General features: G+C 28.4%; 3 protein-coding genes across 7 annotated transcripts in view; 1 reads left to right on the forward strand and 2 right to left on the reverse strand.

Moving 5' to 3' along the window:
• The window catches only part of LOC119671854 (blood vessel epicardial substance), a 34,996-nt gene extending 22,236 nt beyond the window's left edge, over nt 1–12,760 (forward strand). For 2 of the 5 annotated variants that reach the window (XM_038082667.1, XM_038082668.1), the window contains exons 4-8: nt 5,235–5,392; nt 5,474–5,576; nt 5,641–5,790; nt 7,132–7,267; nt 7,739–8,033. In XM_038082667.1, the coding sequence (XP_037938595.1) occupies nt 5,235–5,392; nt 5,474–5,576; nt 5,641–5,790; nt 7,132–7,267; nt 7,739–7,893 (702 nt within the window). In that variant the 3' untranslated portion in view covers nt 7,894–8,033. The other 3 variants (XM_038082670.1, XM_038082672.1, XM_038082671.1) reach the window with 3 other exon arrangements.
• A 3,713-nt stretch (nt 12,761–16,473) lies between these two features.
• Nucleotides 16,474–17,455, reverse strand: LOC119671856. Its single transcript, XM_038082674.1, has 2 exons — nt 17,223–17,455; nt 16,474–17,127 (listed from the first exon to the last, which is right to left on the reverse strand). The coding sequence occupies exons 1-2, from the start codon at nt 17,365–17,367 to the stop codon at nt 16,628–16,630; spliced, it is 645 nt and encodes a 214-aa protein (XP_037938602.1). The 5' UTR covers nt 17,368–17,455; the 3' UTR covers nt 16,474–16,627.
• A 757-nt stretch (nt 17,456–18,212) lies between these two features.
• LOC119671857 lies at nt 18,213–19,191 on the reverse strand. Its single transcript, XM_038082675.1, has 2 exons — nt 19,023–19,191; nt 18,213–18,965 (listed from the first exon to the last, which is right to left on the reverse strand). The coding sequence occupies exons 1-2, from the start codon at nt 19,077–19,079 to the stop codon at nt 18,441–18,443; spliced, it is 582 nt and encodes a 193-aa protein (XP_037938603.1). The 5' UTR covers nt 19,080–19,191; the 3' UTR covers nt 18,213–18,440.
• Nucleotides 19,192–19,253: the final 62 nt, after the last annotated feature.

The following is a 19,253-nucleotide window of genomic DNA, read 5'->3' on the forward strand; positions in this document are numbered from 1 at the left end:
TGCAGTCAGCAGCAACGCGAACCGTGCATGAACAATATCGGGAGATGAGGAAGGTAGAGAGGTGCCTATTCAGACGGAAGAAACGAGATCAAGAAAGGCGCGAGCGAGAGGAAATTGAGGTGTGTAGAAATAGGAATGATGCCCGTAAATTTTATCAAAAAGTCAACCGTCTGACTCAAGGCTTTAAGCCTGGTGCATCAACCTGTAAGGACGAAAACGGTAATCTGGTTACAGATACGCAGAATGTACTGAAAGTATGGAAGGAGCATTTCTCCAAACTACTATCTGGCGATGATAACATCAACTCTGCCATTGAAGAAATGCCCTCTGTATCCCCAATCGAAAATGATGACGTTGAAATTCCACCACCTAGCCATAACGAAGTGCGTGTTGCTATACAGCGACTTAAGAACAACAAAGCGGCAGGCGCAGATGGCCTGCCTGCTGAATTGTTCAAAGCCGGCGGCGATATGCTGATAGGGTGCATGCATCAGCTTATCTGCAGAATATGGTTAGATGAAAGTATGCCCAGCGATTGGAATCTCAGTAGCCTTTGTCCTGTCTTGAAAAAAGGTGACCCGACGATTTGCGCCAACTATCGCGGGATTAGCCTGATACCTGTCGCGTACAAGGTTCTTTCAACTGTACTGTGTGAAAGGTTGAAGCCACATGCCAACTCACTGATTGGACCTTATCAGTGCGGCTTTCGACCTGGTCGCTCCACCATTGATCAGATATTCACACTGCGACAAATCCTGGAAAAAGCCCACGAACATAACATCGATACTCATCACCTTTTTGTCGATTATAAAGCAGCTTTCGATAGCCCCATTAGGGATCGCGTTTACGCCGCAATGTCTGAGCTCGGTATCCCTGCAAAATTAATTCGGCTTTGCAGAATGACGCTGAGTAATACCCGTAGCTCCGTCAAGGTAGGATCGAGTCTCTCTGAACCTTTTGATACCGTGCGAGGCTTCAGACAAGGTGACCCCTTATCATGTGACCTCTTCAATTTCGTCATGGAAGTGATCATGCGCAGGGCAGGTGTTCATCGTAATGGAACAATATTCTACAAATGTGTCCAGCTCCTTGCTTACGCCGACGACATTGACATCATTGGGCGTAGCAAGCGTGATGTTACAGCTGCTTTTGCTGCTATCGAAAAGGAATCTGCAAGAATGGGTTTAGCGGTGAATGAGGGAAAAACGAAGTATATGTCGGCTACTGGTAGAAATGTGCGTCGCTCGGACACCGGGCTAGTGGCTGGCGACTATACTTTCGAATCTGTCAAGGATTTCATCTACCTTGGCACCGCTGTAACGAATACAAATGATGTCAGTCTGGAGATCAGACGAAGAATCACCATTGCTAATAGGTGCTACTATGAGCTCAATAGGCAATTGGTATGTAGAGCTCTCTCTCGACAAACAAAACTTACGCTCTATAGGTCGCTCATCCTCCCTGTGCTTCTGTATGGCGCAGAAGCATGGACGTTATCCCAGAATGATGAAGCAGCACTGGGAGTGTTCGAGAGAAAAGTTCTTCGTAAGATCTTTGGTCCTCTACGAGTTGGCGACGACTACCGCATTAGAATGAACCACGAGCTGTACGAGCTTTATCACGACATTGACGTAATTCAGCGCATTAACATCCAGCGGCTTCGCTGGCTTGGTCATGTCGTGAGAATGGATGAAGACGCTCCGGCGAAAAAGGTGTTTGAAGCAGTAGTTGGCGGAAGAAGACGTAAAGGTAGACCGTGTCTCCGGTGGAGTGATCAAGTTGAGGGAGCACTAACTGGACTTGATATACGAGACTGGAGAAGGCGCGCACGCAGCAGAGGCGCCTGGGGAGACATGCTGCGTCAGGCCGAAACTCGGTAACGGGTTGTTATGGCCACATAAGTAAGTATAAATACGAGGTCATTTTAATATATAAAGGCTGCCTTCACACTATGTTACATGATTACGCAGAACATCATATGAATCTTCATATGCTCTAATCAAGAATGGTGATACGAACCAGACACATAATAATAATAAAGTAATATAAGCATAATACTATGTATATGCATTTTTGCAGATACTGAGAAAACATTAAGATGTATGAAGAACATAAATTTGCAATTGTAATTATTCCTAACAAGTCGTCAAGTCTTCAATAAAGTACTTAAAATTTGTTCGTCCCATTAGCCTAAACTAGACAATCACACAAAAAATGCATAATTCTTAATTTTTTATAAAAGGTTTCGCATCTTCTACAATAACTAAACTACAATAAAACGAATGCATATGTTAGTTGCTCTGCGAGGACTCGTATATAGCAATGGTCTGAAAGAAATTCAATTTGTCAAGCAGTATTGATCCCGTTCTTGTTTATAGTTTCCAGGTTCTAATGTCATTGTGTTAATCTCTGCAAATGATTTGTATAATATTTTTGATTTGGGATACAATACTTTTAACAAAGAAGAGTGCAGTGTATTATTAAGACCATCATCATTATTTTATTACTCTTTTTCTGCACGTACATAAAAATTTAAATACAATATTTCCATTTATAATGACTAAGTTATTGGTTTGATTATGTGATTTAACTCTATAAAAAACACTTGGAAGTAAAGTACTTTATCAGTATCGATTACTTTGAACATGTGTTCAATATAATTTCAGATATAGATTTTATGAAACTTTTGAGTCATTTTTATTCAAATACGTGCAAATGTGCATGCACGACAAATAGATCTTACAGCTTCTTTCTAACTTGTAATTTTATAATATATCTATTTAAGATAGACTTCTCAACATTTACAGCATTCAATATTATACCCATTCCTCATGTGTCTCAACATATGACAGGGTCCGGTGCTGATAGCTGTTAAAATTTAAATTTTAACACCACTTAGGGGGTTACCTAGGCTAGAAGACTTTAGTAGATGAACATGTCGCTTTACTGTTCTATCGGTATTAGAAAACAAATATTTAAAATTAGGTTGAGAGTTTGCTGAAAGTTCATATTTCTTTTCTGGAACAATCAGTGTAAATCTAATACAATAGTTGAATTATCAATAGTTTGTCCTCAGGTTGCTTGCATGTGAGTCCTACAGTTACTATGTTATTGCCAATCATATCTTGCGTTTAATATGGATCGTAATAAAATCAATGATAACCTGACAAAGAACATTCGGCTCATAAATTTTTAATATCTTTAAAAGTCGTTCATTTATGAAGAGACGATATTTTATTGTAAATAAATAATTTTCCAACTGTGTTGAGCTTTCGTTTTTATTTTTTTTTGTTCAATTTTTCTACCCATAAAATTAACAATAAAAACATTTTAAAATGTCTCGAAAATTTTATGAATAATAATTAATTTTTTATCTTTTAGAATTTTGTTAACATTTGCCAGTTTACCGCTAAAATTATTCAACAATCGTATTAGTGTTTATTCAAAATAATGCCAAATCGCATATGATTTGTTAATAATTATTAAAAAATATTATTCCTAAAACATTTTGTTGTTATTTATTTTTAATTTGCGTATAGCTTCCAATTTTATTATTAAAAATAAAAAGAATGAAAGAACTGTCACTTAAGTAGTTGTAGATAAAATTAAATAATTTAACTTAATTGTTTTTGTTGGAATTTATTGTTTATATTCTAATACTAAGATCGTTCGATGTTGAAATTTTTAAAATGAAATCAAAAGATCTGACTTATATGCAAATCTCAAGTATACCAAATTAAAACTATGCATTCAATATGAAAGATCAAAAGACCGATTTTAGTACAGGTGTAGTAGGTCGGATAACAATCGTCTATAACAGGTAATTAAATTTTTCTTTACTTTTTACATATACTTTATAGATGAAGGTATAGATAAAGATTTTATAAAAATTATTGCAGTTTAGTTGGATTTTATTGAAAGTTATTGTTTGGAAGAAAGTTATAAATTTATTTTCGTAACCAAGAAGTGCTTATGTGCCCTGGTCCGTATACATGTAACATACCTATAGGTAATGTAATGTTTACGTACTTACTTCCCTAATCACTTAAAGAAGATTTTAGGCTGTCATAATTGAAAATAATCCTCTTTGGTTTCAAAATAATAAAAAATTTGTGCCTTGAACCTTCCTCCTCGCTTTCAATCTCTTTCCATGTATAGCTTGTTTTGAAATAAGTAATAAATAGATTTCAATAAGACTGTAGGACGATTTTTGACCCTAACGGACCTATAATGGAACAATATATCGACGCAGTTCTGTATTTTATAGCACTCAATTAATTGTAATGCAAATGAGCTTACCAGTTAAAATGTCACAGGAACAGTTTCGAAACATCGGAATAATCTAGGTATATCGTTAGAAATATATAAGCAAACCATGATAGAAGATTGAATGTTATATTCGATAATTTTTCCCTCAGCTGTTTAGAACATGCTGTTCATACGTAGTCGAGATTTAATATAGGTACATGCTAGACTTTACTTTACAAAAATATCTGTTAGTTCGAATACTCATTAATCTTAATGTTATTTAAATATTTAATACATAAGGCTAACAATAGATCCATAGGAACATCGTGTTACCACTTGAGCTTCCAATATTTACATCAATTGATATGTAATTCATATATACTGAATTGTAAAAATAAATAATTCGATTTTTGAATTATTTTCACATTTAATCTATAAACATTTGTATTTAATCTTTGACTTGCTAACTTTTTAAAACAACTAATGAAATATTTATCTATAAATTAAATATTAATAATAATACCAAAGTAAATTCTTTTTACTTTGTCTAACCCGTTTATTGCCGTCGAAGGTACTTAAATAATAATGAATAATAATATTAGTATATGAACTTTCATAACTTTTTAAGACCGAAAGGATATGTCTGCCTTGCGATAAATTTGTATCAAAAACCCACAGCTAAAAATATTTTTACAATTACAATGATTCAAAACAAAAAATGTTCGGCTAACGCTATTTCTAATGGTTTTTCCAATCAAAAAAAAATAATTGATCGTAATAATAATCGTCATATATATAAAATTAGTAATTTTTTCGTGAAGTATGATTCATGGGCCAAAGTCTTTAAACTGTGATGAATCACAAAAAATTTAGTCTATGCTAAATTTTAAATCTTAAATATTAATGTTATTTATTAGGAAAAAATATTGAAAATAATTTGATAATAATTAATAAAATTGGGTTACAATTTCTTTATGTTATTTTAGGTTTACGCCTCACTCTTTAAACCGCTACGTGTCACAAGGCATCAATTTAAGAAGATTTTAAATTGTATGAAACTGATACGTTCCCTTAAATATCAGGAAGTTTATGCTCAAGAAAAAGTCACTAAAGTGGACAGTCTATCATTAGTGCTATCTGGCAAGTAAGTAATAAATCAAGTAAATCTATTTTTTAACACTATAAAGATAAATATTTTTTTATATTAATATTTGTATAATTACAGATTAGTTGTTTCACAAAATCAACGAGCATTACATATAGTGTTTCCTCATCAGTTCCTAGATTCACCGGAATGGTTTGGTGTTTCTACCGACGATTATTTTCAGGTGTGTAACATTTTATTAAGTTCTACATAATTATTTTAAATATGTTAATTGATATACAATGAAGGTATCCATAATGGCTATGGAAGAATCGCGTGTGTTAATTTGGCATCGTGACAAGTTAAAGTTATCCATTATGGCAGAACCATTTCTGCAATCAGTATTCGATCATATACTAGGACGAGATGTAGTTAAGAAATTGATGCAAGTGACACAGGTAGGTAAAAATTAGTTAATAAAACTTTTTTTGTTATATAAAAAGAGAAAATGATTGTGTACAAAAATAATTTTTTAAAAAAAGTATGGTATTCACTTGATGTTGATGGTATTGATTGGTGTGAAGAGAAATCGAATTATTTTTTTTTAAAGACAAAAAGCTGCTGATATTGTATTTGAACAAAATTCGACATCAAATTATATTTTTCTCAGAATATTTAATATTTAATTTAATAATATTCTATACATTATTTGTTAACTATCATAAATCGAACATAAGAGATATTGTTACTCTACGAGCTAGTCTGGTGTCTAGAATCTAGCATATCGATTGATTTTAGAAAAGTATTTTCAAAATTAATAGATTATAATCTTTTCCGACAGTAGAGCAGATTTTTCGCGGAATATAACGACAGTATAAAATTAAAGCTAAGTATTACAAAATTCAGTTGAGGTCAGTGAAATAAAATTGTGGAAAAAATAGTCACAAAGTAATTAGAAGACTCTTCCAAAACAAAACTCCAATGTACGTGGTTGGGATTGGTTATGAATATTAGAATTTCATATCAGAACGTGTTGTTACAAAAACCAACCATCATAATTGAGTAATTCATATCGATTTATTATATATATTATAATTTTACAACTGTTGTTTTGATTTTAGGTAAATAAAGTAATGAAAATTAAAGGTAGTGTATGAGAAAAGGATGGGAAGATTAACTTGAATTCATTAAAAACTTGAATATTATTACCTTAAATAGACATGCAGATTTGTATGCATAACGAGACAATTAAACAGTTAGGTGAGATCATAATGTATAGATCTGTAGCTTGAACACATGTTCGAAATAAGCTGACTTGGTACGTAATTAGTATATGTTTAATAGGTGGATGAGCCTTGATCATGAAATTTGACAACATAATTCCTGATGCTTTAGGTAGTACATATTTTTTTTTCTAAAAGATGATAGACTGAACTTTATAATATTAAGAAAAAAATAACACTGAGCTTAAAAGTTATACTACAGTAGTTTTTATATTCTTAGATTAATAAATAATATGTAGATAATATAAGAATCGATTGTTAAAATATATTAAATGTCAATCGCTAGTAGTGCCGTAATAAACCTTGGGTTTAACTGTAGTTCAAGTATCGTTAAGTTTTTAAATCTATATTATATGTATATTAGTATAACAGTAATACCAAATGCTATTAGCTGCAGTTGTTCAAGTGTCGTTAAAAAAATCAAACCCCTATATTATATGTATATTAGTATAACAGTAATACCAATTATAATAAGTATTTATTATTATTTTATTATTTTCTTTTTCTTTGCTTCAGGTTAGCGAGTCAATTGCAAGCAACGGATTTCTGCCTTCAGGTGGCTATGACGATGGCGAAGATAAACCTATGCTTATAATGAAGAAAAGTGTGGAGGGTCATGGTTTAACAGCTTTAATTAATAGGCAATTACAAGGTATGTCGTGATCCCCGCAATCACTTCTCGTTTCGTATTCGTTATCATTTAAATGCATTGTTACATCACGTATTCATTAAAAAAGTAATTTTTGTCGTTACTGTTAATTTGTGTAAATGCTGATGTGCGCAAGCTTTAAATTTGTTAATAAAACTTGTATGAATGTTTTTAATATACTTGCTTTCCATTAAAAGCATGTAAATTTATGCTATTTTCGTGTATGTGCTATTAATTTTTTAAGAACGACTTAACTTGTTGATGAAAAATACTACTAAAAAGAAAACAGAACAAAACAAAACAAAGTTAAACATTTTTAATATTTTAAATTTAATTTAGCAAATCTGTCACATTAATACTAATTCGTTTTTTATTGACTTTTTACACATTTTTATGCAATTGTATTATTTTAATTATTTATTTTCCTTTTTCTTTCTTTTTTATTGTTCTTCATGTTGTTCTACAATACTTTAGAGGAGCATGTGCCTTTACTTGGGCGTACTTATTCCACTAAGCCCATACGTTTGGTGTCGCCCACTCTAACGAGTGACACTGCTGCAGGCAATAACGCTTCCGCGCGAACAAATATCAAAAATGTTGTTTACAAAGAGCTAACATCTCCATGCTAAATAGCCACTGAAAACGAAAGCAACAGCACACTTAACACCTATTTTCATTCTATTTGAACTTAACACTACTTATTTCTCTCAAAACGGCCATGGCATAAATGCAAACAAATTAATTATTTATTAGAATATTCGTATTCCAATTAGTGCATATTTATATTTTCAAAAATATTATTCAATTTGGTTTCCTTTTTTATTTTTATTTTTTGTATATGGCTTCGTAACAGTTAGTAACTACAAGAAAAAATAATAATAATAACTCGAAGAAATTAAAGACTAACAACTTTTACTATCATAATATGTTAATTCTCCTGCTGCTAAGCACATTGCTTTAAAAACGATATAAACACAATTTAAATTTATATCGCACTCAAGTTAGCATTGCTTACTTACTTTAATAAACCATTTTCTTGCTTTCGGACTAATGCAGTCCTTCTCTCAAGTTGCTACGTCAGCACCTTATTCAGTGCTCCCTTAACTTGAACACTCCACCAGAGACACTGGCTTGCTCTACGTGTTCTTCCACAGACATCCGATTTACACCAGTTTTTTCGTCCCCCACGACATGACTAACCATACTGGATTCATTGAATGTTCATTTTCAGAACAATCCCAATGTGATGATTGAGAACAACTCGTCACCAAGTCGTAGAGATCAAAGATCTTGTTGCTTCAGCACTTCAAGTGCTGGTTAACCCATAAAGTTCGAGGCAATTTCAGGCTTACAATTTTACGGTGAAATTTCCATAGTAAATAGTAAAATGATGGAAGTTTAAGTAAATGAGAAGAGCTTAATATTTATTTGAAATATTACTCTCACTTTATATATTCCTAAAAAAAGATAAAATATTGTTTGAATATTAAAAAAATATTCAAAGCTAACCGTATAGTGCACCACACGGTGGTCCGCAATGGCTTAAACATTCTGTGGTGGCAACTAGCAATCTATATAGCGAGCGTTTTATGTCCAACCCAACCAGTTTACTTTACATCTAAATCAACCTGACATCTATTTATAAAAAAAAATAATATGATTTTTTCGAAATAGGCGTTCACACTTGTTATTTCTATATATTATGATAAATAAAACATATAATTTTGTTTTTATTCCATTTAACTTCATTCTATATATTATTTGCTCATTTCTGACACATGTCAATTAGGATTGCAGAATGATCTACAATAATTCAATTAATGCGAGGTTCAAATACAAATCTGCGTTTTAATTGTATTTAATCTATCACTGCAACAACAATTGCATTGCATTTACCAAACTTCTATTATAATAAATACATTTTATTACAATAAATGAGCTTTATTATAATACAAATGTCAGCTTGAACGCACTATTAATCATTTTTATGATATACTAGGATTTTAAACCCCAGCAATCGCTTTAATCGCACAAGATTTAAACATTTATTAGCTGAAGTAAATTTTATTGCTTAAGATTATAATTTTTTTGCATTTATGTTGTGATGCCGTCCTTAAGGACACGCTCAAAACCAATTACTCTTAAACAATAACGCATCACATAGTGTTTACACTTATTATTGTGAATTATATAGATTTTATTTAATTCCTACTGAAAATTAAAATATTTACGAAAAGAGAAAGAAAATTGTTTCTGAGTGTGTTCATAAATAGGAAAATGAATATTAAAAGCTAATATTTATGTAATTTATTTTTGTAACTATAAATTAACTAATTGCTAATGTGAATTAAATTATACCAAATATAAACGAAATATATTAAATATATAGCTTAACTTTAATAAATATATGTATGTGTAATTCATGTAACAAAACGATTTGTGCTTTGATGGTTTACAGAAAAATTTATCTCAATTGAACTCACCCACCTCAAGATTCGGCATTGTCATGTTACTAAATCCATAAATCTTTTTGTTACTGTGTTTTTTATTTATTTTGTTTTAAAATTTATTGTGTAAATGTATTAAAAATATTAACCTCAATAAACTAAAATGTATACACACATGATTGTGATTCTAATGGAATTTATTTTATTAGTATTATAACAGTTCAAGCTTAAATAATTTTTATTTTATTCAAACAAATTGTCAACAAATTATAAAAGCATTTTAAAAGCAAATATCACAGAATTATAAGAAAATAATTTAATGTTTTTTTGGATACTAATAAGAAGAGTCTTATAGTAGTTTCTTTTATATGGCAATAACACTGCAATCATTTGCTGCAGTTTAATTTCTGTTATTTAGTAGGAAGGTAAGCATATTAGATGACACAGACTTGGAGGGTATTTAAGATTGTTTATAATGACATAAAATAAACTTTTATATACTATGTGCAGACACACCTTAATTTTGCAAAAATCTTAATTTCATTTTCGTTTTTCATTTTCAATTTTGAGGTTAGAACGAAATGAAGGAAAATGACCTTAATTTCGTTGAAACGAAGGCTGAAATTAAGAGACATTTCAAATGCAACTATGCATTTGAACTATGCATCTCAAATAAACTTGAGATAACCAAAAAGTGACTTTTTTTAAATAAATGTCAATGGCAATTCACTTCAACAAAACCGGGAAATATTTTGAAAGTACTGCAAATTTTTAAATTTGAATATAGAGAAAGAATTATAACTGTTATTAATTTAAAATAGAGTGAAAAATAATAATTCACATATATCAAACCCACTAAAGCGAATAAAACTATTGAATGTCATCCTTTATAGTTATAACAATCAACTTTTAAAATTTAAAATTTCATTTTAACATTCGATTTGTAAACAAAGAACATATAATTTCCTTAATTTGGGCCGGTATGAACATTTTCGAAATTAACTTAATTTAATTTTTACAAACTTAAGAAAATTTGGCTGTCTAAACATAGTAATATACGTTAATTGCTACGGTCTTCTCAAAATTCTGGTGTGAGAAGCCAGTTTAATGCATTATATCAAACTAATTTAAATAAATCTTATTTCTGTTTAACATGTAAAGAAAGTCAGCCATTTATGTCAAGATTTGTTTTTAAAATTATCACAATGGTTTTAACCATAAAAACCATTGAATTTCATCATAACTGTATGATGTCAAGTAAACTGTCAAGTAAATTAGGTCGATGGAAACCTATAGTTGGAGTTATAAGCAATACCGTAACTGTGAACTTTCTCATAGTTGGTGGTCATAGTGTTAAAGTAAGCTTAAAAAGAAATTTTAAATAAAAATTTTTAGAATAATTTATACTTTTATCTGTATAAATTATCCTGCTAATAAATTATTATATATTTTTAAATAAAGTTAAGTTTATAACGATGAAATGATATAGAGTACTATTTCAAATTTCAGTACAGATTCCCGTGAAAAGAAATAGAATAGCATTCTCAGTAGAAAATCTTATAGGTGAAAAAATTTAATTCTTAGTTTATACCAGATTTGTTTTAATTCTTTGCCTTATTTATTCTCAACGCATTTAAAACGGTTGTTGTCAGGTGCATTGATTGCAGTCCAATGTTAATTATTTATAACAATAAACGATAAATAACGAAAGCACTCACTAATAAATGTTTTTAACTTCCTGTGTTGTGTTGTGTTAAAATTCTGTTAAATATTGCAAAATAATGTTAAGAATATCAACAAGCATGAATAAATGCAAAATAATAAATAAATAATTTAATTTCAAATAAAAACACATTTGTTGCCATATTTGACAATTTGGCACATTTAATTGCTTTTGCAATTGGAAACAAAATGGCTGACACTAACACGCAAGCGACTTTGGCTTGGCTCGAAAGTCAACGTTTTTATTGCGCTTGAAGCTTTGAAATTTTGACACATTTCAATTATTTATTTTGAACATGTTCCGTTCATAAAATGAGTTCACTCTGCGTTCATCATTCATTAACTGACACAGTGAATATATCATGTTTGTGAAAATATTTTTTTAATTTATTCATTTTTCTTTTTACTTTGTTTCATTATTTTCCTTTCGATTGATTGTTTTAAAAATGTTGTTACACAAACATATTCTCAGCTCTGCCAAGGATTTCAAAGTATTACGACTGCGGTAAGTTTAGCGCTTATGGATTTCTTTTTATTTCAGTAGTTTAATTGATGAATAAATATGTATGAATTTATCTATTTTGTTATTTATTGCATAACTAGAATCAACTTCAGAAATAATGAAATAATATTTAATAATTTAGCCCAACTTCTGTTCCTTGCCTCTTCCGCTCCTCAGAACTCTTCAATACATATTGTGTCAAAAATCAACATTCGCTCATAAATATTCAGCAGTTCAATGAATACATTCACTCACTATATTTAGTGGTAGTAATATCCTATTAACCGCCCTTTCCACCTCTCCTTTCACAAAATTTTGAATATGTAATGTCGTAATTTGTATAATGTACCATGCTGCATGCATATAATTTATCGTTTTGTGAACTGAAAAATAATAAGAAGAATTTTATCGTTCTTCATATTTGGTTAACTAAAATTTTATTGCCACATTTTTTTTTGTTGTTTATTGTTGCTGTTGTTGGTGTTGTTGGTGTAGCCGTCATTAATTCATAAATTTTTAACGAGCTTACACTTTTGCAGCCGGCGATCCAAACTCTTGGCGTTTGGGCAGAATCGATGAGACTGATCACGAAACGGCCGTGTGAGTAGAAGATCGGTGGAGAAGACGGGTGTAAAGGAGAGTAGAAATGCGGTAGTTGAGAACAACGAACGCATTTTTTTTGGCACTCTAGACTCAACGGACTTTTTTAAGTAGCGTTTAGACTTTAATTTCGAGTATTAATAGGCATTTAAAAAAATTTACGTATATTTTCAAATAAAATATTATTAACATTATATTCTGCTATTTTGTGACTATTAGATACCAAATAACAGAAGCAGTTAAACGATCTGCTAAAATTATATGTATGTGTAGCTAATCAACAATAATTAATTTTGTATTAATGATACATTCTTTATTGTTTATTTAAGTTTAATTATGTGACTGTTCTCGCCTTATTCACTTTTATAACTTTTTAATAGTATATTAAGTGCAAAAGGAAGTGACAACATTTAGCACTAAGAACACATTCAATTTTCAACTAACATATGATCAAATTGTACGATCACATTTCAATTCTCAAAAAGACTATATAATAATGGAAGTAGAATAAAAACTAAATTAACTGCTCATATGTTATATTATACCAACTTTGTTATAAAACTTGTGCTAAATTACTATTTACAATTTAAAATGCTTTTAAAAAGTAATTATGTTAGATTCCGACGCGTTCCGACTTCTCGGATACAACATATGTATGTTATATTACACCAACTTCGTTAAGTTCTTAATGGTTATTTACAATTTAAAACTATTTTGAAAAGTAAATATATTAGATTCCCATGGAGTTTCAATTTGTCAGGCAACGGATTTTAGTAGATTTAGTTATTTGAATACCAGTTGATGTGTCTACTTACTCGTGGTGGTTTTCACATGAAAAATCCGATATCAAGAAAACTACACTATACTGATATATATCGTGATATAAGAAGTTGTCAGAATAGTCTAAAACCCGTTGTTAAATCTGAATGGTGCTTACATTAATTTTCGTTTTACATACTCAGTCAAAAAAGTTTAAGTATATTTTAAATATATTAACACCAATAACTATTAGTCGTATTAATAATTAAAATAATATTTCTTAACAGTAATTTCTTCTTCGTTTCTTCTTCACTGTAATGAAAAATAGTTGGGAAAATGTGTAAAATCAAAAAACAGTATTAAAAGTATTAAAAAGTTTTCCAATTCAAATAAAATCAAAATCATCAAATATATCATCTACTATTAGTTCCTTGATAAGTTAAAATGATATTTCTTCGAAATAATCTTGTAGGTCATATAGGTGAAAAATGTGTATCATTAAAAAAACTCTCAACTAAATTTATGAAAGTAATTAATCCAGATATTGAAATAGAGATTTTGAGTTCAAATAAAGCCAAATTGATCAATAACTGAATTGAATTTAAATTAATTAAATAAAAAGCAGAATTCGGTAAATTTTAAAAATGCACTTACTTCTTTGTGGCTACTTATTACAAATCTTAAAAGCTAAATTTAAAAGATGATAATATATCTCAGCGATCCCTAATCAGATTCATATCTGATTAAGCATGCATGCATTCAAATACTTCCATTGGAGTAGAGTATTGCTAGCTTTGAAGATAATTTTATACTATGCAGGACAGTAGAACAAATTTTTTACTTATAGAAAAAACTGCGGTATTAGTTGCTATGCAAATATGTTTATTCATACGTATTCTAATCGCAAAAAATAATCTGGAACTTTTGAGGCTGAGTTTTGTATTAAAATTTTTTTATTCTTTATACATTTTTGTGTTCATATATATAAAAAAATTAAAATAAGTTAATTGAAGCCGTTTAAAAAGAAATTCAAGTAAACAATTTTTTTTTATTATTGTTAAAAGCAGCAATCATTTCACATACAGCAGAAGTTCCATCATCAAACTTTTTATTGCCTTAATAATGAAGTCATGAGATTTGTTTCCTTATTAGCAGTTTTAACTTTATATGTATATGTTTATGTGTTGAAATTTAATTCATTCTTGGTGTAAATCAATTTTATGCAACAAAAATATGTGGAAAATTACCAAAATTATTTATTGAATTATAAATAATATTCTTAATGAGATATTTGTATATAAAATACTTGTAAGCACAAGACCCTAGCAGCCTTAATTATTTTTTATTTATTAACATTTGTTAATTAAGAAAAAAAGTGTTGAAATATGATTTATATGTTAATTATGTATGAATAAAAATAATATATTTTTGTAAAATAATTATATAAGAAAATGTTATTTTTTTTTCTTTTTTGTAATTATTAACAATCAATAACAGATATCAACAATTTCACAAAAAATAGTCATCTATAAATTTAAGATAGAGTTATGAAATTTATTTTCCTTACATATAAAATATTAGAGTTAAACTCTCTCTATTTTCTATTGTTCTTAGATTTTGTTTGTCTAAAGAAATTTGAAGTTATTACGTATTAACTGTATTTAACTCTAGTCAGTTAACTTCTGTATCATTAAAGGGTATTAATTTTTCTTTCAATTGAATTACTATAAAATTACTATACTATTTAAAATATTTTTTATATTTTAGTACTTAAAATATGACGCTTAGTAATTTACAACAACACAGTATTATAAACGAAATATTGAATTATGAAAGACAATTTAGATGTTGAAAGCGTTTATATCTAACAAATTTACAAAATATATTAAATTTAGAAACGATAAATAATATTTTCTTTAAATTTAGATAAAAAAAATTGTTTATTTTTATAGATTTTTGTAAATTTTAGTCATTTAAGTATGTTGAAATTTAATATAAAAACAAAAAATCTATTTAATTAAAAGCAGAATAAGTGGTTTGGTAATGTATAACCCTATTAACTTTTTGTAATGGATTATTTTTGTGGGAAAAGGTTTCGATTTGTGACGTATTCTATCGAGAATCAAATGGCAAAGTAATATTAAAATTCGATTACAGAACATTAAAGGAAAAGAAAAGTTTCATTAGTACTACTGAAATTATTACGAACAATTAAACCACAACGCCTAGTTTAAAGTTATTCACCACTCTGTACCTTAAACAAACTAACGTAAACATACCACTCAGAACACATCAATAAAACAAATTTACTTTTATTTATAAATTATAAAAGTTTGTAATTATTACAAATTTAATAATAAAATAAAATATTTTTTCTAATTTACTATCTATTATAATTTAAAAAGTACAATAATATTTACAGACAATTATAAAAATGATAAGTAATGAGCAATTATTTCAATTGCCGTCAACTTAATATATATGATACTAGAAATTATATGTATGAATAATATTAAAAAGAAATTAAAAAGATCTAGAAAATTAATAAAATTGAGTTGAACTTTAAGTTTAGTGTGTACTTTTAAAACTGTTTGTGTTAGTTTATGTAGTCTAAGTGAAATTGAATTAAAATAAAATTTTCAATATACAATATCATAGTAATTTAAATTTATTCATAATGTTTCAAAAAATAGAATATAAACAAAAGAATGTATATATATATATATATATATATATATATATATATATAAATATATGTGTATATGTACATATTTAATTTCTTAAAACTTTCATTTGTCTGTTTTAGTACAATATTTAATTCAAACTTTATAAACTAGGAGATAAACTAGCTTTATAATTAAAACTGTTATATATATTTATAAATAATTAAAATGGTTAAAATAACAAAAAAACTTTGAAAATAAGTTTGTTTGTTTTATACAAGATTATAAAACAAATATTTTTAAATATATTATTAGGAAATAAATGGATAAAATTTTTGTTTATTCTATATAACTATTAGAACTATTTATTTCTTTGGGAAGATTGAGTTCTTTGGAAGTTCATATATATATTGTAATACTTTAATTTGAAATAATAATACATAAATTAATACTTAATGTTGTACTAATTACTGTTATAATAATTAGTAAAAATATTTACTTTGTATTTATTGCACTTATTATTAATGCAATAATAAATATAAGTAAGAACAATATCACACGCATAAGCTATAAATATAAGTACTTTTAATGCTTATATATTTAATCAGTAAGCAGAAGATAACTCCTACTCCTACTCATATTTGTATTCCTTGCATTCAATTTCCATAAATTACAATGATTCTTCACTTTCATATGAAATAAAATGTTCTTCAGATTCCTGTTCTTCATTTAATTCATTGATTAATTCCAAAATTTTCATTTTTAAGAATCTTTTGCGTTTTGCATTTAGAGGCGATATGTCTGGCAAGATACCCATGAAAAAGCTTTGAAAACCATTATCGTCGTTTCTATTATTTTGACAATTGTCAATATCTTCTGATACCGCTTGTTCATGCAATTTTTGTATACTGAAATTAGTTTCTTGAAAATAATTACTGGAATCTGAAAATGGAATTTCATCAGAGTTTAAATATTCGATTGTTTCGTTTTTCACTATATCTGATATATAATTTTCAGTTTGTCGACTAAACTTTGTATATGGTACAATAAAATCCATTGCCTCACTTAAATAGTATTTTCTCTTTTTATTTACCCCTCCTAACACTTCTTCACGTATATGTCGCGAATATACAGTTCGTATATTTTTCCATTTTGCTCTACACCAACCAGCTAAAAAAATAAAAATAGTATTAAACAAAATTTATTGTACGGTATATTTACAATATTTCAAATGTAAATCAATTATAAGAACTATTTATACTTACTAGGCTTATTCAGTTTATTTGATATAATATTCCAAGCAGCATCAATTTTCGATTTTTTCATGTAATTGTTATGATCTGGATTGTACAAGCACTCATATTTTCTTACTAAATTGATGAGTGATAAATTCAATGCTTCATCTTCCATATTAAACTATTTTCGCTTAACTTGAAGATTTAACGGAATCGTTCTTAAAAAACTATATTTGGATTGCTAGCAACTGCAGATTGTTAAAAAGTCAGCTGATGTCGCAAAACTGAAAATTTTTTTATTAATTTAGTGATGCCATATTTATAAAAATAATTTTATGTGAAAATTATGATTATACTCATATGGTATATGTTTAAAAATCCACAAAAAATTAAAGCTCGAAATAAAAATTAAAATTCTCGAAAAAACAAAACCGGATTAAGACTCATATAGTAATATATATAAAAACATCTGCAAATTTTGTCATGCAATAATTTCGTCTTAAAATTCCATTGACGCTAAAATATATATCAAAATTATTTTTTTTCTATTTTCACAGCAAAAAGAAACTCCATTAAAACTTTGTATATATTGAAAATTTTAGATATATCAGTACTTGTATAAGATGATTTAATGTGTTTTATTTTTACTGCAACTGAACACAGATGAGCTATTAAAATAACATTAAACAAATAATTTATTTTTTTAATTAATCGAAGTTGATTACTTTCCTCACAAACTGTGTACTGTGTACAAATAATTTCATATGAATTAAATCACATTAAATATATAATAACACAAATTAATGAGTGTAATTTTTTATCATTTTTATGTGTTAAATAAACGGGACCTAAGCTCGGTAAAAATAAAAAAACTTGTTAATATGGCAACCATTTATGTTGACATATGTCTGAAATAAAAAAATGCATTCATTCAAAATATAACTTTATTTCAACCACCTTAGAAAACCATCAGACTATTTAAAATTTAAGAAGACAAAAAATGAATAGAAACAGGCATAGTAAAATGAGAAGTTTTTTTGTTTTGTATTAAAAATTAAATCGAACTTTTATAAAAATATTTATCTTAATACTGCAAATCATTAAGCGCCAACTAATTATCATTTAGTGTTTTCGCCACCATGCTCCTCCGTTTTATATCTCCACTTTCAAAGACCCGTAAACAGCACTAGAATATGCTTTGTTTTCATATTTTAACAATAGATTAAATCACATTTATAGTGGTGACAATTAAGTGTTAATTATTCTGATCCTTTTCGTCACCGTGGAAAGATATTCATTCATATTTAGATTAACTTCGTCGTTAGGAATTTGTCTTTTTCTGCATGAGTTAAATGGTTCATTACTATTTGAATATCGATGACATAGTTTATTTGGAATTTCTTGAATAGCCTTATTAAAAGCTTCTAATGCATTGTAATCTTTATCACTCCACCATCCCTGAGTGCGATGCAATTCCAACGAATGTGACTTATTGGGCTTGGATGTCGTTGATGAGATGCTCCTTGACACAGACCCATGCGCTTCAGAAGTTTTTTCTTCTTCGTCGATATCCATTTCAACGAAACTATTCCTAAGTATGTGTTTAATATTGTTTTGTTTAAAATTAGCTGTATGTTCATTTTGAAGGAACGCTTTGCACCTGCTCAATTTGCTTTTTCGTTCTCTTTTTGCCAAAGGCAGCATGAATGTTTTATATATACGCAAAAGTTCTTCGAAATCTAGGCGATCTGCATCCGGCAAATTGATGTGTCGCTATAACAAACAAACAATTCAAGCACATAAAAAAAGTTTTTATAATAAATACTTTACCTCTTGTAATGACTGCAGTATATTTTCTCTGCTAAATTCACCAAATGATAATTCCATGTTTGTTTATACATTTGGGGTATTTTATACCTAAATAATATGCTACCTCTTAGTGATGTAGAAATAACTCTAACACTTTTACGGTAACGTATAACTGTAACAATAATTAATATGATTTTATTTAACATTTTATGTATTTAACATATTATGTATTATAATTTGGTAACATTTTCA

The sequence above is a fragment of the Teleopsis dalmanni genome, chromosome 1, assembly GCF_002237135.1.
Source record: "Teleopsis dalmanni isolate 2A chromosome 1, ASM223713v2, whole genome shotgun sequence".
In the NCBI taxonomy this organism is placed as follows: domain Eukaryota; kingdom Metazoa; phylum Arthropoda; class Insecta; order Diptera; family Diopsidae; genus Teleopsis; species Teleopsis dalmanni.

Coding starts and splice junctions, on each gene's coding strand:
- LOC119671856 (XM_038082674.1), bottom strand. CDS start 17,367: ATGGAAGATGAAGCATTGAATTTATCACTCATCAATTTAGTAAGAAAA. Junction 17,128..17,222: donor AAATAAACTGAATAAGCCTA/GTAAGTATAAAT, acceptor TTATTTTTTTAG/CTGGTTGGTGTAGAGCAAAA.
- LOC119671857 (XM_038082675.1), bottom strand. CDS start 19,079: ATGGAATTATCATTTGGTGAATTTAGCAGAGAAAATATACTGCAGTCA. Junction 18,966..19,022: donor TACTGCAGTCATTACAAGAG/GTAAAGTATTTA, acceptor TGTTTGTTATAG/CGACACATCAATTTGCCGGA.